Source organism: Lemur catta, chromosome 7, assembly GCF_020740605.2.
Source record: "Lemur catta isolate mLemCat1 chromosome 7, mLemCat1.pri, whole genome shotgun sequence".
NCBI classification, from domain to species: domain Eukaryota; kingdom Metazoa; phylum Chordata; class Mammalia; order Primates; family Lemuridae; genus Lemur; species Lemur catta.
In genome coordinates this window covers 107,873,640-107,898,638 of record NC_059134.1, presented here as the reverse complement: position 1 = coordinate 107,898,638, position 24,999 = coordinate 107,873,640, and the positions used below count along the sequence as shown (strand labels likewise).

Below are 24,999 nucleotides of genomic sequence, written 5' to 3'. Positions count from 1 at the left end.
CCGCCGGGGGCCCCGCCCTCCGCCCCGGGCCTGTCACTCGCGGCCGAGCGCGGTGGCCGAGCCGGCTCCGCGGCCCCCGCCCCGCCGGACGCCTGGACGCCGAGCCCGAGCCCATCCGCGCCGGAGCCGCCCGGCCGCGCCCGCCGAGCCGCGGGGCTGGGATGCGCGCCGCGAGCGCGCGTGCCCGCCCGCAGTGCGCGCGCCCCGGCTCGAGCGAGCGCTCCCCGCGGCGGCGGCGGCGGCGGCGGCGGCGACGGCGACGCGGCCCGCGCGCTCCCCCGGCCCCTGCCCCGGCTGCGCGGGCCCCCGCTGGGCCGATGGGCTGCGCGGCGGAGCGGGTCCCCGGAGCGCCCCGGACGCGAGCGTGAGCGCGGTGAGCGGAGGCGCGGGCCGGGCGGGGGCGCCGCGGTCGCCGGCGGGAGGGCTTCGCCGGCGCGGCCCGGCCCGGGGGGCGGCGGCGGCTCGGGAGGTGAGCGGCCCCCGGCCGGCCCTGGGACGCCGGGCCGGGAAGCCCTTTCCCTCCCGCGGCGCCCGGCGGGCCCGGGGCAGCCCACACCCGGTGGCCGCTGTGCAGCCTTGTCCCCGCAATTGCTTCGTAAGGAGGCGGAGGACAAAAATGAAGGACCCAGAAGGGCCATTGAGATCCAGCCTGGACCCGCCCGAGCCCCAGACACCCCCTGCGGCACCCTCGGTGGGGCTGGAGCGGGAGAAGGTCATCCCTGGCACCCAGCCGGTCCGGGAGACAGGAGGGACGGCCTTTGGCCCGCGGGAGACCCAGGAGAGGTCCCGTCCCGTGCCCGGCGGGGACGGTGCAGATCCATCCTCCGTGCGGCCAGCCTGCCTGGCACCCCCGCCCCGGGGTGCTCAGCTGGCCCCGCGGAATAAAGGCCATCCCTCTGCCTGCTGCGGAGGCGGCCGCGATGCTGGGGGAGGGGCTGGCACAGCCAGGCTGCCTGCACCCCTCCTCCCCGGGCGCGTCTGCCCACCTGGGATGGCGAGCACGCAGGTGGGGGGTCCCCAATAGTCTCGCCTGGGGGGGGCAACAATAGGCCCAGCCCCGCAGGTCATGGCTTCTGGGAGAACTTGCCCCCTGACTCCCTGCTGCAGGGTGCCCTGGTTCTGCGGGGGGAGTTGGCCGAGCGCTGCAGTGAGGGGCTGGGGGACTCTGGGGTGGAGGAGGGGTGGCAGGGTGTAGAGTGGCGTTGCAGCGTTGTGCGCCTTGGGTGGGGGTGGGGCGCCGAAGGCCGGGGAAGCCCCGGTCCTCCTGCTCCGTGCCCCTGCCTCTGGGGGTCCAAGTCCCCCGCTCTCTTGCCTCCCTCCTGGCACAGACCACCCTCGGACACTGTAGTTCCCGGCGCAGCCAGCGGATGCATGTAGCATCCAGGGCCCTGGCCCTTTACCGGGAGGACAGGCCCATGTATTCGCTCCTAGCAGGCACCCGACATGGATGGGCAGATCATGTGACTGGGAGCTGGGAGTTCATCCTGAAGTCTCACTGAAATATCTCCTGCTGCAGTCAGCCTAGGGCTGGGGGAAAGTCACTGGGCAGGTTGTGTTCCCTCCTGCCCTCGGCCCTAGGAGAGGCTTCTGGGCCCAGGGGCTGCCTCTGGAAACAAGATTTCATGAACAGAGAGATGCAGAAAGATGCTCAGAGTTGGGCTGTGTCCCGGGAGCCTGGCATCGGGGCCCAGAAGTTTCAACTGGGCACGAGCCTGGAGGGGCACTGGCCAGGGGCTGGGGAGGCCCAGGTGTGCCCTCATAGAGAAAGCAGGGAGAGAGATGGCTAAACCCTGGCCAGAGAGACTGCACGGGCTGAGGCCCGGCTGCCCAGAGTGCTCAGGTGATCCTTGAGGAAGCCCTGGGCTGGCCCTGGCACGTGGCGTGGGGCACAGTGGCCAGCAGAAGCCTGCAGATCAGTGGGGCTGGCTCGGGCCAGGTGGGAACACAGGAAACGTGGATAGTGTCACTGTCCAGGGCTCAGCCCAGACCCCATCCCTGGGAGCTGAATGGGCCTCCACCCACAGCCTCCCCAGGCCTGGGCTGGCTCTGCGTGGCCTTGCCATGGGCCCAGCGGAGCAGACTGAAGGTCAGCCAGGGTCCTGACCTCGGGGGGCTGAGGTGGGAGCCCACCCAGGGAGAGCACGTGCAGATGGAGTGAGCTGACCCCTGTGAGCGTGTGGGCTCCTGCTTCTGGAGGTTGCCGGCCACCGTCTCTCTCCCGGCCTCCCCAGATGTGTCCCAGGTGGCAATGGCCCGACTTCTCAGCACCTCAGTGTCCTCCACTGCTAGTCTCTTTCCCAGGCCCACCTGGGGGTGCGAGGGCTGGGGCCCACCTGGATGAGGTAGCGCTGTCCTTTGGGGCCGACGGCCCTGACTGCCGCCTCGGCAGGAACAGAAGGTGACTTGGTGGGGGTGCTGTCATTTGGGGGCTGGGGCGAGCCCAGGACTCGGGCTGTCCCTGGTCACGCATGTGCTCGGGGTCGTAACTGTGCTGTATGGAGGCCCTGAGTGGAAGCCCACGTGTGTGAGGAGACCCTGGAGCTGTCAGCTGGGGTGCAGGGGTCCTGGATTCTAGAGGAATTTGGCAAGCAGAGGGTGAGGATGTGAGTGTGCGTGTGCGTGTGTGCGCGCGCTCCTGCATGCTCCCGGCGTCCGGTGCCACACGCTTGTGCACAGGCGTTCACGCGCAGTTGCACACAGGAGAGGTGGATTGTGGGTAAGGAGTCGGTGTGCAGAGGGGCGTGTGCCGGCTCGCACGGGCAGCAGTGTGCATGCGCACGGGGCCCGCAGTGTACCTGGCGCCCGAGAGAGGCGGCTGCCGGCGGCTCCCAGGAGGGGCGGGGCCTGAGCGGAGCCTCCTTCTGACTTTGGACTTGAAACTGCTCGAGGCCGTTTGATGAGGGTGCGTGGGCTCCCCTGGGCCTTGCTCGCCGAGCCCCGGGCCCCGGAACAGCAGGGAGGGGAGTTCACCCCGGCTCCCAGGAACGGGTGCGGACCAAGGCTGGGCAGGAGGGCTTGGTCCCGCGGCATCCACATTTTTGTTTCCGCTGTGTCCACCTGACCCGTGCCAGCCCAGCTGGTCTGCTCAAGGCTGTCCTGAGTGTCCCGCGGCCCACCCCCAGCCCACCAGTGGCAGCCCAGTCCATAGCATGGGGGGACGCCAGAGGTGAGGTGTCTGCCTCCCGGGGAGATTTAGGTCCAGGAGACCCAGTGGTTGAGGATGGACCCCCGAGGCCAGCATCAGACAGAGGCTTCCTGCAGGAGGGGGTGCTCGTTCAGAGGGGGAGGGGGGTGCTGGGACCGGGCGCAGGGTCAGGACCGGGTAGGGCAGGGCGGGGCAGGGGCTGGAGGAATCCCCCGCCTGGCTCTGGGATCCACAGGGCGCTGGGGGTCACTGCTGGCCCCGCTCCTGGGCACCTGCTGCGGGCAGCAGGGAGGGGAGCACGAGGAGGCGGCCTGCCCACTCCGCTGCGGAGCCGGCTCTCGCTGCCGCAGGAGCAGCGGTTGCCTGGCACCTCTGCTGTTGCCATGGCTACATCGGAGGTGCTAACTTGCTAACGAGTCCCCTTTGGCTGCAAATGACAACGCGGTGGTGGTTCCTGGAGCTGAGAGGGTTGCCTGGGAGGCAGGGGCAGGGCCAGGTGCAGGCCCATCTGCCCCCCCTGCGGCCCCCGACCAGGCTTCTCTCTGGGCAGTGTCAATGCCGGGCCGGCTGCAGCGGGGTGAGGGTCTCCCCAGCACCCCCATGGCTGGCAGCCCTGTTTGCTTCCGTTGTTTTCGGTGAGAGGTGACCCACCCCCACTTAACTGAGGGGGGGACACTGAGGCTTCCGCGGGCAGATCCCTGGCCCGTGAGGCCCTGGGCCTTGGTCCCTGTCCAGCGGGACCTGGCCGACCTCCCCCCTGCCGCCTTGCACGAGACTCCGGCTAGGACTCAGGGAAAACCGCCCAAAGCAGCCGGTACAGGGCTTGAATCAGGGACCCTTTAGCAGACAGGCCCCTCTGCTGCTGAACTTGCTTGGTGTGGCCCCAGGGGCAGCTCCCTAGCCCCGCCCCCGGGCCTCGCCCCCAGTGGCGGAGATGGGCGCCCAGGCCTGGAGGGGGGTCTGTGATGGGGGCCTGGGTTCTGTCTTGGCTCCTTGGTGGCAGCTGTGCTGCCTCAGCCTAAGGCTGCCCACCCAGGGGCCGGGGTTTCTCGCCACCCCCAGGAGCGGAGGGGGGAGCGTCTATAGCAGGGTGCTGGGAACAATGGGCACAGATGCCGTGTGCCCACAAGGAAGGGCAGGCAGGGCCCAGCCAGCACTGTCTGGGGAAAGGAGAGCCAATGCCAGGACTCCCCAGTGGGGTGGGCGTCTCAGCCCCGCCCCTCAGTTTCTGGGCTGGGGGCTGGGGGCACAGGCCTCACCTGCCTGCACCCGCTGCTCTGTGGACCCCACCATCAGCCCCTGCTCCACCAGCCTGGGGGCAGACCCAGGGGGACGGGGGTCCAAAAGCGGTGGCGGCACTGTTGTCCCCAGCATTGCTGCTTGTGGCGTGCACGTGTCCTCAGGGCACCTCCCCCAGTGCCCTGTGTCTCTGGGGCTGTGGGTTGGGGGCCTATGTAGGGGCCTTTGCCCACCGTGGCCCTGGGGGCCTTCCCAGCACTGAGCTGGGTGGGGAGATGGGCCTTGTGGGGGACACCCAGGAGCCCTGTCCAGTCTTGTGTGTGACCTTGTGCTGGTCCCATCCCTGCCCTGAGCCTCAGTTTCCCTACATTTAAAACAAGCTTGTCACTGTGATGCTATGTTCCTCTTGGGTCTGTGAGTCTCGGGTGGGCCCAGGGTAAGGCCAGTCCTGGCAGGTGGCAGAGGAGACGGGGCCTGACGGGTGGGGTGGCAGAGGCTGGCCACCGAGCCACAGGAGAGGGCTTCTGAGCCCCCAGCTGCACCTCCAGGCACCCCCGTGCCCCAGGCCTTTGCAGGCTATGCCACAGGGACCTTCATCCTAGGGCTGCCCCCACTCAACCCCTCCCAGGACTCCCAGCCTTGAGGGACCCTGGGCCCCAGGCCTGCGCTGAGCCTGAAGTGCCCGGCCCCACCCCGCTCTGAGGGTGAGATGTAGCCACGCAGGGCTTGGGCCCTTGCCCCCAGCCCCTTGGGCGGTGGGCTAGCAGAGCACTGAACCTCAGCCTGCAGAGCTAGGACAATGGCAGGGACAAAGGAGCCCCCATGCCCAAGCCCCCAGCCTGCCTGCCCACCCGCCCTGGAAAGCGCCCACCTCCGCCATGGTCCGGATTATCGGTTTACAGAGCAGCCCCGGAACTTCATCTCCGTGGATTGGGCTCCCTGGGGGTTGGGCCAGGAGGGGAGGGGCAAGTTCTGGACCCCTGGCCTGGGCTCCTGGCGGCTGGGAAGATACGAGGCCAGAGCAGGAAAAGGCATGCACTCCAGGGCGGGGATGGAGTGTTCTGGAATGTGTGGCTGTGGTGTGCCCAGGGCCCAGGCCAGCCCTGAGAACGTGCCGTCTGGGGGCCCCGTTGGCCTCCCCTGCCTCACTGTGTCCTCTGGGGCCTGGCACTGTGGCGAGACTGTCATGGCAGAACAGGATCTCTCCCGTGGGCTCTTCCAACTCGATAAGACTTTGTTTCCTCCGAGGGCTAAGGCCCCTCGGCGCGTGTTGGGCCCAGAGGCTCTGGTGGCCTCAGGTCCCAGCCCCGGCCCTTCCTGGGGCGCCGGCCGGGTGCGCTCTGCGCCTGCAGCCCTGCTGACGTCCTCCTCTCCCGCAGGTCTGGCGCCATGTGCTAGGTGACACTGAGCTCAAGGCCACGCCCCCGGCCGTCGGAGCAGCCCCTCCTCGTGTCAGGGGTCACCCCACTGCCCAGGACCCCACCATGGCTGGGGACCGGCTCCCGAGGAAGGTGATGGATGCCAAGAAGCTGGCCAGCCTGCTGCGGGGAGGGCCTGGGGGGCCGCTGGTCATCGACAGCCGCTCCTTCGTGGAGTACAACAGCTGGCACGTGCTCAGCTCCGTCAACATCTGCTGCTCCAAGCTGGTGAAGCGGCGGCTGCAGCAGGGCAAGGTGACCATCGCGGAGCTTGTCCAGCCGGCCGTGCGCAGCCAGGTACCCGGGCCGACTGCCTCCTGCTGGGCCCTGTCACCCCCAGGGTCAACAGCTGAAGAGCCCGCGTGGGGCGGCCCCTTTCTCTGCTCTTGAAACCAAACCGGGTCTCTTGGGTCACAGCTCGGGCGTCGTGGGGCGCCCCCAGCTTGCCTCTTTCTGCACACGTGCCCTGCCTGCGGCCTCGCGCAGCTCCTGCACGGAGGTCTGGGCGTGCCCACTCCTCCCCCAACACACGTGGGACAGGACGGAGTCCTCGGGAGTGTCCCCAGTGGCCCAGGCTGGGAAAGAGGCACGCTGAGGGGAGGAGTGAGGTGTGAGTGCAGCCAGGCTGTGCAGGGTTGAGGCACCGGACTGCTGTGAGGACAGGAGGGGCCAGGCCCCGCCCCCACCCCCACCCCTGGAGTGTGCTGAGACCCAGCATTCTCTCTGTGGCCCCAGGGAGGGCCTTCCGGGAGGGACCCAGGCCAGCTGCAGGGTGCTGGGTAACGTGCCTGGAGGGGGCAGGAGGGCTGGTCACACACCTGCCAGCTCAGAGCCAGGGCGGGAGAGGACAGGGGGGCTGGGCGCCTGTGGGGAGCCCACCCCAAGGCCAGAACCGGCTCCCTGCGGCCTCCAGTGAGGGGAATCCAGTGATTAATCACCCCCAGCGAGGACTCCTGGCTGGAGTGCGGTCCCATTGGCTGCCGGTGACATCACCCAGTGCAGGGCTGGCAGCTCAGCTGGCTTAAGGGCCGAGCGTGCTGGGGGGCGGGGCCCCAGTGCTGTCAGAGCAAAAGCCACCCAACATCTGGCCCCGAGGCTGGGCTGGGGGAGGGCAGGAGCAACCGACCCCACTTCCAGGTGCTGCCTCCTGAGTGGGTGCGGGGGTGGGGGGGCTGGGGAGGGGAGAAGGGCTGTGCAGGGTCGGCAGGCAGCCTGCAAGCTCCGACATAGGGGAGCCAGCCCAGGCCACGTCCTGTGCCCGTGTCCCGTGTGCACTCGCTGGGCAGGCAGGGGGACAGTGTGGAGGGCCGAGGCCTCTGGGACTCTGTCACACTCACCTTGTCTGCTCCCTACAGTCCTGGCCCCCAGGGTGCCCACGGTGTCCGTCCCCTCACCCGTGTGAGAGGGCGCAAGGGTGTGGCTGTGGGCGGCTACACCTGTCCCCCCCCCCCCGCAGGAGGAGAGTGTGAGGTGTGGGGAGGCCCCTGCCAGGTGACAGCTGCCCCTTCCCCATTGTCTGGCCCCGTGTGGCCTCCCCTTGGGCCAGCGGCAGCAGGCTGGGGCAGGGCCGGGGCAGGGCGTCCGACAGGGGCCAGCAGACCCTGACCTCTGCCCTCGCGGCCCCAGGTGGAGGCTGCGGAGCCGCAGGACGTGGTGGTCTACGACCAGAGCACCCGGGACGCCAGTGTGCTGGCCGCAGACAGCTTCCTGTCCATCCTGCTGAGCAAGCTGGACGGCTGCTTCCACAGCGTGGCCATCCTCACAGGTGAGTGCACCCCTCCACGGCCTGGGTACCTCTGGGTTGCTCAGGGACCCCACAGTCAGGACCCCTCCAGTACGGGCCCACCCTGCCACAGGAGGAAGCCCCTAGGGGCCCGGCGTCCAGGCAGAGATGCCCGGAGCTCCCTGTCCAGGGGAGGCAGAGCCCTGCCCTCCGGAAGCCTCAGTTTGCCCTCGGGGGGGGGGGGGAGGTCCACGCACTACATTCCAGCGGAGCACAGGTTGCCTAGCAACAGCCTAGTGCTCATGGCTGCTGCCTGGGGTCCAGCAGGGCCCCCGAGGGCTACCTGTGCCCCCAGAGCAGCCCGGCCAGCCAGTGCCCAGACCGGAGGCGGGGCCCCCCCACTCTCACACACACTCTGGTTCCTTCCGCCGCCGCTGGCAGCAGTGGCTGAGGGCACTTCGGCAGAATCAACCTCCTGGAGGGCCCAGGGCCGAGAGCCGGACCCTCCCTGGCCCAGGACAGGGGTCTTTGTTGATGTCCCTGCCACCTACCGGGCCTCCGGGCACCAGGGGCCGTGGTGGGCAGGGGGAGAGTGTGTAGGGCTGAGGCCCCTGTCCCCCCACAGCGACAGAGCACCCTGAGCCCCTGCCACCCGCAGACACGGGGGGCAGGTGGGCAGCCGGGCGGCCCCAGCACTGGCATCCCATGGGGGCCACAGGGTGTGCCAGCTGCCTTGGCCATCTGTGCCCTGCCCTGGAGGGTGCCTAGCAGGCTTGGGGGTGGCATCTCAGCATCGCGTCCAGGACACGGGTACCCTCTCTCCACGTGGCTGGGCACCAGCCGAGGGTCCCCCGTTTCTGGACTGGCGCAGTCAGAGGGTGTCTGGCGGCCAGCAGCTGCCTGTGAGTGCGTGTGTCCCGGCTCCAGTGTCTGCAGTGACCCTGAGCCTGCCGGGTGGCATTTGGGATGTGTGTCCCCGTGTGCACTCTTGGAACCAGAGGCCTCAGAACGGTGCATCCTGGATGCAACCCCCATCCTCTAGGTTCCATTTGGAGGGAGAGCTGGAAAGTTCTGGGCTTTTTGCAGGTGTCCTGGGCATAGCTGGAACCCTCCACGGGCCCAGCTTGCTGTCCTAGTCAGGAATGGGGCCATGAGGCCCTCTGGGAGTCTAAGAGGGCCCCGAGTGGCAGCCCCCCAGCCCCAGGCTGTGCTGGGGAAAGCCCAGAGCCTGGAAGGCCCTGTCTCTGTGGTGGCCTGGGGAGGGCGAGGATGAGGACAGCGTGGGAGGCCGGGCTCTCTCCAGCACCTGGTGGGGCAGGCCTGGCCTGCGATTCGCCAGGAGGGCTCACATGGGACCTGGCTGTGCCCCGCTCGGCTCTCTGAGCCCTCTGGGCTGCCTCCCGCCCTGTGTCCAGCCTGCGAAGGTGCAGTAGGTGTCCCCATTCCTCCAAAGGCCGAGCCAGGGAGGAGTCGTGGCCCCCAGGTGTGCGGGAAGCTCACAGTGGCACCAAATCAGGACCCAGCATGCAGGACGGGCTCCCTGCCTTGCCCACAAGCCCCCCACCCCAGGTGGGCACAGCCTCTGCTCCCGGCTGGCTCTGCCCCGACTCCGTGAGAACAGGAAGGAAAATGCTGAATCGGGGCGGGGCACCCGCCTTTGTGTGCTCTGGGCTTCGCAGAGTAGCCTGAACGGCAGTGCCCTCCCCAGGCCCCACGGACTGCTGGGACCTACAGAGTGTCACTCATCCAGCCCGTCACCCACCCCCGGGGCCTGAGTGGCCCTGGGATCCCTGGAACCCACAGCAGAGTCGGCAGGGGCCCCCAGGCTACCCGGCTCTGTGGGGGTCCCGGGAAGGCCCCTGAGGGGCTGCTGCGAAGGTGTCAGGGCTCTCACCTGTCCAGGGACCTTCCTGCCTTCCCTCCTTTGGGAGGTGGGCGGGGCTGGGGAGGGTTCTGATGGCCGTCACCCCCAACCACTCTGGCCAGGCCCTGCTGAGAGCAGAGAGCAGAGCAAAGACCCCTGGGGCGGGTGGGAGGAGGGGAGGCCCAGGCCAGAGCCCACGGAGAGGCGGTGCAGACCTGCAGCAAAGATCCCGGAGCCCCTGCCGAGCCCGCTCTCAGGGGAGCCGGTGAACCTGTGTGCCGTGGCACGATGGTGGCAGCAGTCACCTGCTTCTCCCCGTGTGGCCAGCAGCTTCCCGAGGAAGGGACTGCTCCTCCTCCAGGGCTGGTACCTGGACCTGCCCAGCTGGAGGTGCCCCATCTCCGTGGCCCCCAAGGTCATGCCTTGCTCAGGCCTGGGCGCTAACACGGGCATTCTGGTCGGGTGTCTGCAGAACTGGCCGCTGAGCCCGGCCAGGGATGAAGGTGGAGCCCAGATTTCTGTGTCTGGGAATCAGCAGCCTCTCCTGCAGACCAGGGCAGCAAAGTGCCAGGACCCTGGGCCGGGGACCCACTGTGCGTCCTCGCTGCCTCCGCGGGAGGTGGCCGGCGTCCAGTTGTCTCTGGTGCTGGTTGGGCCCACTGGGGCCAGAAACAGGAGCCCCCCCGCTGTGGGGCTGTGTCCCCCGAGGCTTGCTCAGCCCTGGGGGTCGCTGAGCAGTTCCCACCCTACCAAGGCGTGTGTCCCCAGTGTCTAGTCTGAGTCGGGGGTCAGTCCCGTCGGGCCGGGTGTGGCCAGGTCCACTCTGTGTCCTCATGGTCATCGTCTTCTCTGAGCCTTGCAACAGTGCCATGTGGCAGACAGAACCAGGAAACTGAGGCCAGAGGCGTGGCGAGCCCTGCCCACAGTCGCTGAGTCAGACGTGGCCGAGGCTCGGCGGAGGGGCTCCTGCCCACACCGTGTGGCCCAGGACCTGGATACGCGTGGAAGGTGGCAGGCCCGTGCCCGCCAGTGTGCGCTGAGCTCCCGCCACCAGGGCTCCTGGGCTCCTTGTCCTCCCCTGCTGGGCAGGGCGGAGCTGTGACCAACCACAAATGCCCTGCGGTCGTGCCAGGTCCCTGGTGATGTCATACCTGGGGCAGGGGGAGGGCCCCCCAGAGGCCCTTGCCTCCCAGTGCTGGCACCCAAGCCCGGGGCTGGCCAGCAGTGGGCAGGGGGTGGTGAGGAAGGCTTGCCTGGCCCGGCCCGCGCACACTGTGCTGCCCACCCGGCCTGTCCTCCGCTGGGTCAGCCCCTGGTCTGCGGGAGGAGGAACATGGGCATCGGTGCAGGCTCAGAGTGGCAGCCCGCACCCCTGCCACGGGGAGAGCCGCCCTCCGGCCCGAGACCAGGTGCTCAGGCCAGAGGCTCTGCCCGCTCCTGGCTCTGCCTGGGCCCGGGCTGGGTGCGGCTGGGCCTCAGCGGTGGATGGGGCAGCCCAGCACTCTTCTGCCCACCTGACACTCCCCTCCTTGCCTCTCCGCAGGGGGCTTTGCCACCTTCTCCTCCTGCTTCCCTGGCCTCTGTGAGGGCCGGCCTGGCACCCTGCTGTCCGTGAGCCTCTCCCAGCCCTGCCTGCCGGCCCCCAGCGTGGGCCTGACCCGCATCCTCCCTCACCTCTACCTGGGCTCTCAGAAGGACGTCCTGGACAAGGTGTGAGCACAGCTGGGGCAGGAAGGGGGCCGAGGGCTGGCGGGGGAGGCCCGGGTGTGGGGTGAGCATGGGTGAGGTGGGGGGGCCAAGGCCTCCACCCCCAGGACCACAGCAGGGCTTCAGGGAGGGGCCCAGCAGGGCTGGGTCAGAAGCGGTGGCCCTGCATGCCAGACCGCTGACGTCACTGGCCCCTGGCCAGCTCTGAAAGAATCCGTGTTTTAAAAACAGTGACGGAAAAGGGTAAAGCCTCCGCCCAGGCCACCATACATTCCTGGGAGCCCACTGCAGGCTGCGGGCGGGGCTGGCAGAGGAGGCCAGCCGTCCCCTCCCCCCCAGGGCTCCTGGACCGGGCTCCTCGGACAAACCCGGAGACCCCAGGAGCCGGGCTCCCCAGCACCCTGGGTTCTAACGTCCTTCCCAGCTGCAGGGGGAGCCCCCCGGGGGTCCCGGGCGCCTGGCCCTTCTCCTTTCTTGCCACCCCTTCCAACGTGCCCTCCCTCCCCAGGACCTGATGACCCAGAATGGAATAAGCTATGTCCTCAACGCCAGCAACTCCTGTCCCAAGCCCGACTTCATCTGCGAGAGCCGCTTCATGCGCATCCCCATCAACGACAACTACTGTGAAAAGCTGCTGCCCTGGCTGGACAAGTCCATCGAGTTCATTGGTGAGGGGGGCGCAGGCGGAGGGGCTGCTTCCACCCCACCCAGGGGCAGGGGCTGGCCCTGTGGGGCTGCACCGTCTCGGGCAGGGGAGGGGTCCTGGGAAGCAGCCGGGAGGGTGGGGAGGGGCTCAGTCCGGCCCTCACCGGTCCCTGTGGCCCACCTGCCCCCAGATAAAGCCAAGCTGTCCAGCTGCCAGGTCATCGTGCACTGTCTGGCCGGCATCTCGCGCTCCGCCACCATAGCCATCGCCTACATCATGAAGACCATGGGCATGTCCTCAGACGATGCGTACAGGTACCTCCTTGCCCGGCCCAGGCTCAACATCCCCCGCTTCGGTTCTCTACCGTCCCGGCGGGTACAGGCCTGGCCTACGCCCAGCCCCCACGCGCCGGCCTGTGCCCGGGCGGGCGGGCGGGCAGGGCCGGGCCGGAAGCAGCTCCCCACCAGCGCCCTCTCGCGCAGGTTCGTGAAGGACCGGCGTCCGTCCATCTCGCCCAACTTCAACTTCCTGGGCCAGCTGCTGGAGTACGAGCGCAGCCTCAAGCTGCTGGCCGCCCTGCAGGGCGACGCAGGGTCCCCCTTGGGGACGCCTGAGGCCCCGCTGCCGCCGCTGCCACCACCTACCTCAGAGAGAGCCGCCACCGGGAGCGCGGCGGCCTCCGCAGCCAGGGACAGCGGCCCCGGCGCCTGCGGGGAGCCCCCCGCGCCCGCCGCGGCGCCGGCCACCAGCGCGCTGCAGCAGGGCCTGCGCGGCCTGCACCTCTCCCCGGACCGCCTCCAGGACACCAACCGCCTCAAGCGCTCCTTCTCCCTGGACATCAGGTCGGCCTACGCCCCGAGCCGGCGGCCCGACGGCCCCGGCGCGCCCGACCCCGGCGAGGCCCCGAAGCTCTGCAAGCTGGACAGCCCGTCCGGGGGCGCGCTGGGCCTGCCCTCGCCCAGCCCGGACAGCCCGGACGCGGCCCCCGAGGCGCGGCCCCGGCCCCGCCGGCGCCCCCGGCCCCCCGCCGGCTCCCCCGCGCGCTCCCCCGCGCGCGGCCTCGGCCTGAACTTCGGGGACGCGGCCCGGCAGACTCCGCGGCACGGCCTCTCGGCACTGTCGGCGCCGGGGCTGCCCGGCCCCGGCCAGCCGGCCGGCCCCGGGGCCTGGGCGCCGCTCGACTCCCCGGGCACGCCGTCGCCCGACGGGCCCTGGTGCTTCAGCCCGGAGGGCGCGCAGGGGGCGGGCGGCGCGCGGTTCGCGCCCTTCGGCCGGGCGGGCGCGCCGGGACCCGGCGGCAGCAGCGGGGACCTGCGGCGGCGGGAGGCGGCGCGGGCGGAGCCCCGGGACGCGCGGACGGGCTGGCCCGACGAGCCGGGCCCCGAGACGCAGTTCCAGCGCCGCAGCTGCCAGATGCAGTTCGAGGAGGGCATGGCGGAGGGGCGCGCGCGCGGCGAGGAGCTGGCCGCCCTGGGCAAGCAGGCGAGCTTCTCGGGCAGCGTGGAGGTCATCGAGGTGTCGTGACCCGCGCCCCGCCCCGCGCCCCGGCTCGGCCGCCAGCAGCCGGGCCGTTATAAATATATATTATGTATAATGCAAAGAAAGGTAAATGGTTTTACTGCGATTTTTATCAAGAAGTAAATATTTCGATTTTTTTATTTATTTAAGCTGTTCATTCTGGCAATGATTTGGCAACAGTGCCGGGTGGCCCTCCGAGCTCTATTTTTACTGTCTGATATTTAAACTGAAACTTGTTTCTAAGCAATATGAGGCCACCTTCAGTCGCAAGCTGGGGTGCCAGGTCTGGGGTCCCCTCGCCGACTCCCCGCACCCGCAGGAAACACTGCTGACCTTTGCAAAGAGGCTGCGAGCTTGCTTTCGGAGCTTTTGTGCACTTTTTACATAAGAAAAAGGGGAAAAAAGGAAAAAAACTTCTTTGCCACAAACTGAGCCGCAGAACCTCCCTCCCCTCCCCTCGGCCCCTCCCTCTCCTCTGCGCCTCTGAACCAAAGCCATAGGTTTGGGGTGGCCCCGGGAGCTGGTGTGCCCCGAGCGGGTACTGCCAGCCCTGCACCAGCTCCAGGACCAACTCTTAGTGGCGTGGAGGGCATCCGCCACCCACGCCCAGAGCTCTTCCTGCTCCCTGGCAGGTGTGGACGGGCGTTTGGCCCCACGGGGCAGGTTTCCGAGGGGCTGGGAGTAGGACCGAGTGGGGGCTTGGACAGGGGGCTCCTGAATGTGAGCCGAGGTGGGTCCCCAGGGCGGGGGCAGGGTCCATTCCTAGGAGGGTGCGTCCTGCCCTCTGCTTTGCAGTGTCCCAGAGCCCCCTGCCGGGCGGGACCCCCTCCCCGCAGGAAGGGGCGTGGCCTCTGGGGGTGCCAAGCGGGAGGCCCCCCGCAGGAAGGGGCGTGGCCTCTGGGGTGCCAAGCGGGAGGCCCCCCGCAGGAAGGGGCATGGCGGGAGGGCCCCGCCAGCTGGCCAGTGCTGGCTCCACTGGTCAGAGGGGAGCTGCCGGCCCAGGTGTGGGAGGGGTGGGTTTAGGGCTTGTCCTGGGCTCTTGCGCCCACCCAGCCCCAGCCCCCTCAGGCCTTGGAATTCAGGCATCTGCACATTGAGGGGCCTCTGTGAGCAGGTGCTGCCTTGCTCCTTCCTGTGGTCCTCCCAGGGTCCCGAGGTCCTGAACTTTGGGAGAGCCATCTCCAGGCAGAGAAAGACCCCTGTCTCCCCCACTGTGAGAGCCTAGTAGGAGAGGAAACCCCCAACACCCCTTTCCCAGGGTCCTCCCAGCATCTTCAAGGTGACATGCCAGCCCCCACCCCCAGGTGGGCCCAGGTAGGCCCAGGTGGGCCAGCCTGGGGGTGAGGGCAGGAGAAGAGCCCAGCCGCCCCTGCCCCACACCCGCCTGGGTCACTGGGACCCAAGGCTTTAAAGGCAGATGTCCCTTGCCCTTCAGATGTCCCAGAGACTAGGAGTGGGCCCAGTCACCTTGCGGAGATGCTGGGGCAGGAGGGGCTGGGCAGGAGGGGCTGCCCCTGGCTGTTTCTTCTATTTGTTCTTTTGACCCCAGGCCTCTGTCCCTGTCATCCCTCTTTTAAGCAAAAGTCCTGTTCCTGTTCCCTCTGTCCCCCCCACCCCTGTTCCCAAGAAAATAAGCTATCATTGTTGTATTTGCAATCTATGGATTAGAGGTTTAAGTATTTATTATTGGTTAATTATTATTAATTATGTAAATTTGCCTCTTGTCTGTTGCGTTGGGTTTCTGAGGTGACCCTGGGTGTGGAGGATGCATTGCCCCCCCCACCCCACCCCTGCACTGTCCGGGAGACAGTTTTGGGGCCACTGGTTGGGTCCCAAAACCCTGGATGCAGGTCCCACGGTCCTGCGGCCCCCCCTTCTCCAGGGCTGCCAGCATCACTGTGGCTGCTGTCCTGGGGCATGTGGGGCCGGTGGCACTCAGTCTCCGCTCTCACTGGTGAGGCACTGGTCACCCCAAAGGGGGCAGCCAAGATGGGGGAGAAGGTCCCCCATCCATGTGCTGGGGCAGCCGGGCAGGGGCCTTTGCCAGGCTGCTGCCCCCACCCTTCCAGGTATGGGGGACTGGGCTGCTGAGTCTGCCAGCTCTCCCGGCCCCTTGCACCCCTGCCTGGCCACCCCGGCTTTGGGGTCGCCCCACAAGGGGCCCGGCCCCTTCCTGTCATTTGCTGGAAGGTCCAGTAGAGCAGAGGCGGCAGCCCCCTAGCCGAGCCTCCCGTCTCTGCTGACTGGGCTGCCAGGGCCCAGCCCACTCCCCCTCCGCCTCAGAACCCCTCCCCCAGGGGCCACACTTCCAGGTCCTAGGCCTGTCCCCTCCTTTTGTCTTTGGAAACAATGTGTTGTAATAAATCCTGAGATGGACATTTTCCCCTGGCCTCTGGCTGCCTGTTTCTTCAGACTGTTGTGGGGTGGGCAGAGGGGCCGGTGGTGGGGCCGGCGTGGAGGCTCCCTGAGGCCGGAAGATGGAACCTTGGACCAGACTGACTGGGCCAGGGGGTAGGCAGGGCGCGGTGCCAGGGCCCTGCAGTGGGCCGGGTCTGAGAACTGTCCCAGCTGGACCAGGTGTTGGGGGGGGCAGGTTCTCAGCTGCACCCCTAGGATGCGAAGCTCCCTTTTCTGTGGTTGCATGCTAGTAAGTGTGAATAACTTGAAACTGCATAAAACAGTTTTGCCCACCACCTCCCCTTCCCCCGACAGTCCTGCTGTGAACAGCTGCATGCCTCTCTGCAGACCTGTGTGTACACATGTGCGCACGAGCCTGTGTGTACGTACCACGCGACAGCTTTTCCAGCAACAGCCTTTTCAGATGTTATTCACTGTACATGTACACACGGCCCAAGGGTGGAAAACACGCCAGGTATCTGCGGGAGGTGCCGAGACGGACTCTCCCAGCCCTGGCCCGGCCTGCAGACCCGGCTGTGCCGGGCGCCAGAGTCCCAGCGTGGGCGCAGCGCCGTGGTCACAGCCACGCAGCGGCGAGCATCCTTATGCCATTCTCATGGGATGGGTTTTTTTTAAACGTGACTTTTCTGGGTCAATTCAACGTTTGCTCGGTTGTTACAACCACAGCTCCTACGCACCGCACCGAGCATCACACAGCAGAGTCGCCGTGTGACCGGGCAGCTCTAGGCACTTTCCCGGGGTCTCTAGGCGGCTCCCCACAGAGCCGTGTCCTCCGCCCCACGCCCACAGTGCTCCCGCTCCTGCGGCTTCCTCGAGCTGCGGCCGGCCTCTCCCAGGGCCCCTTTCAAACCGTGACTCCAGCCAGCCCTGTGCGTGTGCGTGTGCGTGTGTGACGGGAGGAAGAGGGGAAGGGGGCCTGGCCAGCCCCTCCTGGGGGCTGCGGGAGGAGGTAGGGGCCTTGAATCCTGCATCCTTAAGAGTCCTCACAGAGGCTGAAGGCTAGAAGTGCAGCTATTTTTAGCTTAAGAACGGCTATTTATAGCTCTGGCAGCCCCTGGGAGTCAATAAAACCCAGGACTCGAAAAAGCTGATGGCTGTCTCAAGCCGCAGCAACCACCCGGCCCCCGCTAATGTGCGTGAAGACCTGCAGCTGCAGGAGGGGCACCAGGGCCTCTCCTGGGACCCCCAGCTGGGCACGTGGGGTCTCAGGTTGGGGGCAAGGTGGGACTCTGAATGGGGGAGAGCCCCTTCACCCCTCAGCCTGGCCCCCCGAGGTCAACTTGAGCAGGAGCTGCACTGGTGGGCAGTGAAGCAGGAGGGGAACACTGGGGGGCTGGCCCGGCTGCCACACTGCCAGATACCCCCCCACAGGGTCCCCTAAAGGCTGACGCCCTGCTTGTTTGTGCCTCTGTGTCTCCCTCCCCCCAGGCCAAGAGCTTTAGGTGCTTGATGGGCCGTGGATGACGGGTGGGTGGGGGTGGCCAGGTAACGAGGGGGCGGGTGGAACGGTGGAGCGGGAGTGGGAGGGGACAGGAGGGGAGGTGGAGGGCGGAGGTGGGTAATGAGGTCACATTGCGTCCGTGTGCTTCCGTCAGTCGGCGTCACATCAGTGCCGTGTGCCGACCTCCATGCTCCGCTGGACTGCAGACAGGTGCCCAGTGAGTCCCGTGACTACACCACCAGCCAGCAGTCCTGGATTTGGGTGCCACGGTGGAGGCTCGGCTCAGCCCTCTCCGGGCCCAGGGAGAGAAGTGGGCGTGTCCAGTGTTTCTTGGGGCAGAGTTGGGGCTGGACTTGGTTCCTCACGTGCCAGGCACCCCTCCTCTGCCCCGCTGGGCAGCCTCTGGGAGAGTCCTGGAGGGGCTGGTCCCAGGGGCCCCTCAGACCTCCTCCAGCTCAGACTGTGTTCCGTGGGCGAGGCTCCGAGCTGCAGGGACTCAGCGGGAGGACGGGGAGAACAGGGCCAGTTCCCAGGAAGGCCTCCAGGAAGAGGGAGTGTTTGTGCTTCTGAAGGCCAGGTTGTGTTTGCAGGGCCGGGGCAGGTGTGGGGGGCACTGCACAGGTCGTGGTGGGAGCCAGGGCGAGGTCCGACGGGGCCCGGGTGCAGCTCTGCGGGGCTGTGGGGGGTGTTGGCTTTCCTGTGAAAAGTGGGGTGGACTTTGCCATTAAGGAGGAGCCACGGGGCCTCCGAACAATGGCCGTGGGCGTGGGTGTCCCACTCCCCCAGGACTGGTGCGGGGCCCTGGGTTGACAGGTGAGTGTGTGGGGGCCGGGAGCCTTGTGCAGCTAGTGGGAACCGTGGGGGAAACAGAGTCATCCCTCCTGCTCAGCGTGAGCTCAGGGCTGCCAGCCCAGCAGAGCAACCTCTTCCCCCCTGGCAGGGGTGAGGGTCCAGACCACAGTGCCAGGGCCCCCTCCTGGCAGTCTCCAACGTAGGGCCATTTATGGAAGGAGAGGCCAGGCCCTGGGGGGGGTGATGGCTCTACGGAGGGCACGGTCCCCTGAGGATGAGGACCAAAGCCCAGAGTGGTGTCCTGGCAGGCCTGGGGGCACATACATGTGTCACAAAGCAGAGTGGTGCCAGGCAGGGCAGGCCTTTGGCAGACGCTAGGCAGGCGTCCGGGTGAGCCCACTCGGGCCTTTCCAGACTGAGCAAGGACTTGTGTTGCTTCAGAACCTTCCAGTGTCCCCTCCTGGGGAGCTTCCGGGAGAGGCTGGGGAGGGGGAGGTCTCAGGCAGGGAAGGTGTGTGGGAGCTGGAGGTGACTGAGACTTCAGTGAGGACAGGTGGGAGGAGGGGTGCTTGGTGCAGTGGGAAGGCCGAGCCAGGCTCCTGAAGGCTGGAGGAGGCCGAGGGCTGAGGCCCTGGGGGCATCTGTCCCTGTCTTTGCAAACACCAGCCAGGAGACTGGAGCAGCGAAGTCGAAGTCGCAGTGGGTCCTCAGGGAGCCCAGTACGAGGAAGTTCTGGGAACAGAGGGAAGGTGCCCCTTTCCCCTTCACCAGTCCCTGGCCGGTCCCTAGAGTCCCTTCCACCCCTTCACACGTGCCCGCCAGGGTGCCCCCACACCTGGGGCATCTGACCGACCTAGCAGGGCAGGTGACTGCCCGAGAGGGGGGTGTGTGGGGACGCTGACGCCATCCGTGGACACCACTATAAATAGCCAGGGACAGCTTGAAATAGAGCGGGGGCAGGGTGCAGAGGCGCGTGGGGGGCGGGAGTCCTGGAGCCCGGCTGCAGCCGGCTGAGTCTGAGCATCTGCCGCCAGAGGAGGAAAACGGCCCGTTCCAGCCCCCCACCCCCAACCCAGCCCCATAGGGCGTTTGCGCCCGAAACGTTCAGGTAGGCATCGGGAAGTCAGGAACTCTGCCGGGCTGTGCCAGGGCAGTGACTCAGAGTGGGCCTCAGCTGCAATGGGGACCTGCTCTGCCCACAGCTCCCTTCCTCGGCTGTGGGTCACCCGCAGGGCAGGGCTTCTCCTCCTGTTGCCCCCAGGACCAGCAGAAAGAAGATTTGGTGCCTCTCCACCCCCTTCTCCCTCCCAGGCAAGCCCCTAGCCCGGGAGATCCCTCCAACCCCTCGGATACACCCCACGGGGCTGGGGACAGTGGACACTGGGCCTGCCCGCGCCTGGCAGGAAGGAGGCCCTGCTCCATGGGCCTCTGCCACATCATCTAGCCGGAACCGCCCTGGTCAGAGACTCTGCCCACCTGGCCAAGGACGCACTGCTGCTACAGGGAGGCCGGCCCCAAGCCCGGATGCTCCTGGTGCAGAGCAGCACCCTCTGCCACCTGGGCCCTGGCCAGGCACCCACGGGATGGGGCCCAGAAGTGGACCAGAGAACCCCAGGACCTGGTCCCTTCAGGTAGTGACTTTGGCCCAGTTCCTGCTGGGACCTCCCCCTCTCGGAAGGTTTCCCACCCAGGGGCCCCTCCCTCTCTGCTCCTAACTTCCCCGGTGGGCAGCCCTGGGGGCGGAAGGCAGGCCTTAGGGCCGCTAAGGACAAGTGGGCTGCCTGGACACAGGGGTTCAGGCACTGCGAGTCACCCCTAACCCGAAACTCCAGGAGGGGCAGGACTCAGGGCAGAGGGGGGGTCGGGTCGGGACGTTTGGGGCTCCCACCTCTCCTGGCAGTTGGCTGCCCCACCCCTTCCCTGGTGGGCGCCAGGCGGTGGTGTCAGCCCAGGTGTAGGGTGCCCGCAGGGAGCACCTGGTGGCAGGTGCGGGAGGAGCGGCCTATGGACCCCCCCCCAAGCGCCTCCTCACATTCCCGCCGCAGGGAGTCCCCCTCCCGGGAGCCCAGGGGCCCCCCAACCTGCTGCAGCCCCATCACCCAGGGCCGCACCGCCCGGACGCCCGCCCGCTTCTCGCCCTCAAAGCGCCGCCGCCCCCTCGGCCCGGCCCCACTCGCCCCTCGCAGGCGCGGGATCGCGGGGCGCAGCGCGAGCGGCGGGCGGGCGCGGGGAGCACCTGTTCCGCGCGGCCCTGGGTGCTGGGCCCAGGTGGGCAAACACCTGCCGCAGCCGGAGTGTGCGCGCGTCTCACGCCGGGGCTCGGACCGGCTCGCCCCGCAGCCCCCGCACGCGCACCCCGCGCCCAGGCCGACACCCCGGCGGCGCCCTCTGCCGCCCGCCAGGAGGGGGACGGCCCCGCGGCCGCAGCCGCCTTTGCGCGGGCGCTCCCCTGTCCTCAAGCCCGCGCAGGGCCCACGCCTGCCCCGGGCCTCCGTCGGAGGAGGTCGGCGGCGCCACGGGAGCGCGGGTGTGCCCAGCCGCCTGCCCGCCGCGGCTCCTCGGCCCCTCCGGGCCCTGCAGACTGCAGGGTGCCCTCAGGGCGGTCCTCCCGTGCCCAGGCACTCACCTGGCTCTGCCCCCACGGCCCAGCGGAGCCGGCTACCGGCAGCTCCGACCTGCAGTTGTGGGAGTTTTCCGGGCTGCTGTAAGAAGGCCCCAGACACTGGCTGGCTTCAACAATGGCAATTTCCTTGGAATTCTGGAGGCCTCGGACCTCTGACAGGTGCAGGGTCAGTGGAGGAAGGGCAGCCCCAGACCACTCCACCACTCTGCCGGGCCACCAGCCCTGGCACCCAGGCTCTGCCGCTGCAGGGTGGACTGGAGTCTGATCAGGAAGAGCCACCAGGGCCCGGGCTGGGGGAGCCACACCTCCCAGCCCCCCAGCAGGGCCCCCCGGCCTGCAAAGCCAGGCTCCAGGGGGCACAGGGCCCAGGAAGCCATATCCTGGTGTTTCTCCAGGGAGTCTGCGGCACATATTGGTGGGGTGAGCCAGTGGTCCCCCCGCATTGGACGGACAAGGAATGAGCCCAAGCTGGCCAGCAATGGAGTCAGGAGAAGGGCCGGGTCTCCGGCACCCTCTGGGGCCTGTGCCATCCACCGGCACCTGTCAGGGGCCATGGCCTAGGGACCGTCAGCCTGCCCTGCCAGCCAGGGGGGATACAGTGGCCTGACCCCTGACCTCAGGCTGCTCTGCGATGCTGTTCCACTGGCTGGCTGGAGTCCAAAGCCATGACATTCAGCTGGGAGGCCACCAGGCAAGGCCCGGGCTGGTTGGAGGGTCCCCATGAGAGCCTGTGGAGGGCGAGGTGACAGGGAGTGAGGCCTCAGGGTCCCCACCACCTTCCACCACCCAGCTGGAGGGGCCCGGCTGACTCTCCGAGGGGAAGGCCCAGCCAGCCCAGCAATGCCGGGCTGCAGCCGGAGCAGGGAGCGGCAGCATCCACGCAGGCCGGGCCCTGCCTGTCCACCTCCCCCGGGCTGTCCTCTGCCCACCTGCAACGTCCCCTCCCTCCCACAGTGCAGGAGGCCCCAGGACAGCCTCTCCCACACCCTGACCTGGCCCCCAGGGGGATGGGGGGGCTCCAGAGGGCAGACCATCCTCAGTGCCCTCCCGGCTCACGGGCCTCAGGGCCCCTCCCCGAGAAAGGGGGTGGGAGCCACCCGGTGCCGCCTCTTGCGTCCAGCCCAGCCCTGGGTCTCCAGCTCTCACTGGGCCCCCCGGGCAGGCCCCGGACCCCTGGGCCTCAGTTTCTCGTCTGTCATGTGGGAGGATGTTAGCGACTTACTGTCCCGCTTCTGCTTTTGTGGATTTGTCCCACTGATGTGTGCTGCAGTCCCCAGTGCACGGGGTCACCACGAGCCCACCGGCTCCTGCGAGGGTGTGTGCAAGAGATGCCACAGAGGAGGCGTGGAGAGAGGCCTGGAGGGCCGGGCGTTCTCAGGGAGGAGCTCCCTCCAGGGAGGAGGAGCGGCCCACGCAGCGCCCAGGACTTCGGTCCCCGCCCAGGTGCGTGGGGAGGAGCACAGGTCTGCGGGCAGGGCCTGGCCAGCTCCACAGGAGCGTGGACTGTGTCCTGAGGGCCATGCCATGGGAGGGGTGGTTTGCTGGCGGCTGGAACCACAGACTGGAGGGGTGGTGGCTTCCCCCTAGCAGGGGTGCCAGGAACGGTGGCCGGTGAGTCAGTGACGTCTCTGCTTTGAGGTGTGGCCTGCAGCTGACCCTGTGGGGGTCCTCTCAGGGAAGTCTGCAGCAATCTGGAAGCCACCTGCCCTGAGCTCCCTCTGCCCAGGCAGGGAGGGGGCTCTGCCGGTGCTGCGCCCCCCTGCAGGCAGGCGACCCCCCGCCCAGCCTCAGCTTGGCTGTGTTTGCAGATGACTGGCACTCTACAGGGCTGCCCCGAGGATTCCCGGGGGACACGGGCGAATTGCCCTGGGCAGGGAGGGTGCTCCACACTTCCTGCTGGGAGTTGGGAACTTGGGGAACTCCTTTCTCGCCACCTCCTTCCTGAGTGGCAGGATCCGGGGATGCCCGCATGCCCCCCAGGCCTGCTCTGGCCACTGCGCCAGTCGACAGCCGTTCCAAGGACCCTGCCCGACGGGCACCGCCCTCCCCTGGACACCCCTCCCCTCCCCCAGGAATGGAAGACGTGGGCCCTTTGCTACCACTCTCCCGCCTCCCCTCCCGTCCTCAGTGGGCAGGACCCCCAGGAACCTGGGGGCAGGATGTTGGTGCCTCTAGGGGGTGGGGGTGGGCAGGCCCCTTGGGGACCCAGGTCCGAAGGATTCAGGTAATGCTTGGGCTTGGCCGGGCGCCATCTGCAGGCCTGTGGGGCCCCCGCCCAGGTTCCTGTCTGGGCTCTGTCTGGAATGGGGGTTCCTGAGACCAGGGTTGGGGCCAGGCTGAGGCAAGAGAGGCAGCAGGGCACCCCCAGCCCACCCTCCTTGAGACCCGCTTATGGCTCCGTTCACAATCCACCTTCCCCCGAGCGGCGCCTGTGCTGGGCCCGGGGCGCTGCCCTGTCCACTGGAGCACGTGGTCCCTGAGGCTGCTCTCCGCGGCCCATGCTGGGGACGCCAAGAGAAGGCCGGGGTGCAGGGCCGGCAGCCGGGCGCTGGAGCGAGCTGGAGATGTCGCAGAGTGTCTACGTGTTCATCTTGATTTGAGGAAAGGGCTGGCCTGGCCATGCTGAGCCTGGATTCCAGGCAGGGGTGATCAGGACCCCCAGGACCCCTCGGCCTGCTCACCCGCTCACCGCCCCGCCCTGCAGCCCGATGGACATCTGCGTGAGGCCAGGCCAGGAGGAACTTTCCCTGCTGGAGTCGTGTCCTGGGCTCTCAGTGCATCCCGGCGGCCCAGGCTCCCTCCTCTCCTCCCTGCGGGAGGGCCGGGAAGAGCAGGCTGAGGTCCAGAGAGGACCGGGGTTAGCAAAGCTTCTGGAAGTGGCCTCTGGAGACGCGTGTGAGCAGGACACCAGCCAGATGGCGCAGGGTCGGGAGGGCAGCGAGCCCGGCCTTAGGCTGACACCGTGTTCGGTTAACACTGAGTCATGGCAGCTCCGCCACAGGTAGCAAACCCAGAGCCCAAACTCTCCGGGGGTTCAGGGCGTCCGATCTGAACCCAGTGACACAGCGCACGGGACCCAGGAGCTGCCTCTGCTGGGCTGAACTCAGTGCCGAAGCGTGTGCTGCAGTCCCCAGCCGGCTGCCCATGACACGACCCTACTGGGACATGGGGTTTTCGCAGGGGTTCCCGAGTTACGCTGCGGTCGCCCTGCATCAAGGTGGGCTCTGACCTGTGGGCCGTGTCCTCATGAGAAGAAGGAACTCTGGGCACAGGGACGCGCAGGGGAGAAGGCCACGCGAACACGGAGGTGGAGAGGGAGCCATGTATGTCCAAGCCGAGAAACGCCCCGGGACGCGGGAGCCAGGAGGAAGCGCCGAGTGCCCCTCCCTCAGGCCTGCCCACACCTGGCCCAGGTAGCAAAATCTCAGTTCGACCTTTTCTACAGGTTCCGTCTGCAAACTTAAGTCTGAACTGAGGGCCGATGACCCAGGGGTGGGTGGGGGCACACAGTGACCCTCCTGGCCAGAGACGCAAGCAAGCGTCCCCTCCCCGGGACAGCAGCCCCCACTTGGGTGAACCAGGTGGCTTTCTGGGAGCGGGGCTCTAGCCGCCACCACGCTGGCTCTCAGGGGACCCTGGCTGGTGGGAGCTCCGGCGGGGGCTGCGCGGTCACCTGCGGGTTCGGTGGGAGGAAGTGGCTGGGAAGCCCCACGTGGACGGGCAGCTGACAGCCAGGGGTGGGCAGCAGGGCCTGCCAGACACTGCCAGCATGGCACCCTGGGCCCGGCACACGGCTGCCCCGTAAGCCGGGGTGCTGAGGGCACCCACCCGACGGTGGCATCTATGTGCCCGCACCAGCCCCCTTCACCCCGTTAAGCTTCACAAAGGGGGCAATGCTGAAGCCTGAACGTCTCCAGAGACAGCTCAGCCCTTCCGCTGCCAGACAGGAAGGACCTGTCCCCAGCCTGCTCCAGGGTGCCCAGCTCGACCGTCCTGAGAAGACAGTCCCCTCCGGGAGGAGGCTGAGGGGGGAAGATGCCCAGCCTGGGAGCAGGTGGTTCTCAGGTCCCCACCTGCTCACCAAGTGACCCTGGATAAGCCCCTGCCATGGTGGCAGCCTGGGGCTCCTCGTCACACAGTCACGGTCCGGGGACGAGTGAAGGTGCAGACGGCTGCACTGTGCGGTCTGCAGGAGGGCGCGGGGTGTTGGCGAGGGCCTGGAGGAGCTGCCGCCTTGGGAGGGGAGGCTGAGGAGGGGCAGCCGCCCCGCACAGCTCCCGGGAGAGTGGCTTCCCGCAGTGCCTTGCCCAGCCCAGACCTTCAGGCCACTAGGAGATAAAGCCGCGCTGATCCTCGGGGGCAGCAGGACCGGGCGGAGGGGCTGCCCTGGCAGGCGTTGGCAGCTGTTCTCCCTCAGCCTCACTTGGGACCGTCCCAAGCACAAGGACCAGCTCACGAGGTGAGA

At 68.0% G+C, this 24,999-nt stretch overlaps 1 protein-coding gene across 1 annotated transcript; it reads left to right on the top strand.

The window, feature by feature from the left end:
- The first annotated feature begins 35 nt into the window (after window positions 1-35).
- DUSP8 (dual specificity phosphatase 8) lies at window positions 36-15,641 on the top strand. The gene is made up of 7 exons (XM_045558567.1): window positions 36-373; window positions 5,764-6,099; window positions 7,429-7,567; window positions 10,933-11,099; window positions 11,605-11,764; window positions 11,933-12,056; window positions 12,225-15,641. The coding sequence occupies exons 2-7, from the start codon at window positions 5,869-5,871 to the stop codon at window positions 13,264-13,266; spliced, it is 1,863 nt and encodes a 620-aa protein (XP_045414523.1). The 5' UTR covers window positions 36-373; window positions 5,764-5,868; the 3' UTR covers window positions 13,267-15,641.
- Window positions 15,642-24,999: the final 9,358 nt, after the last annotated feature.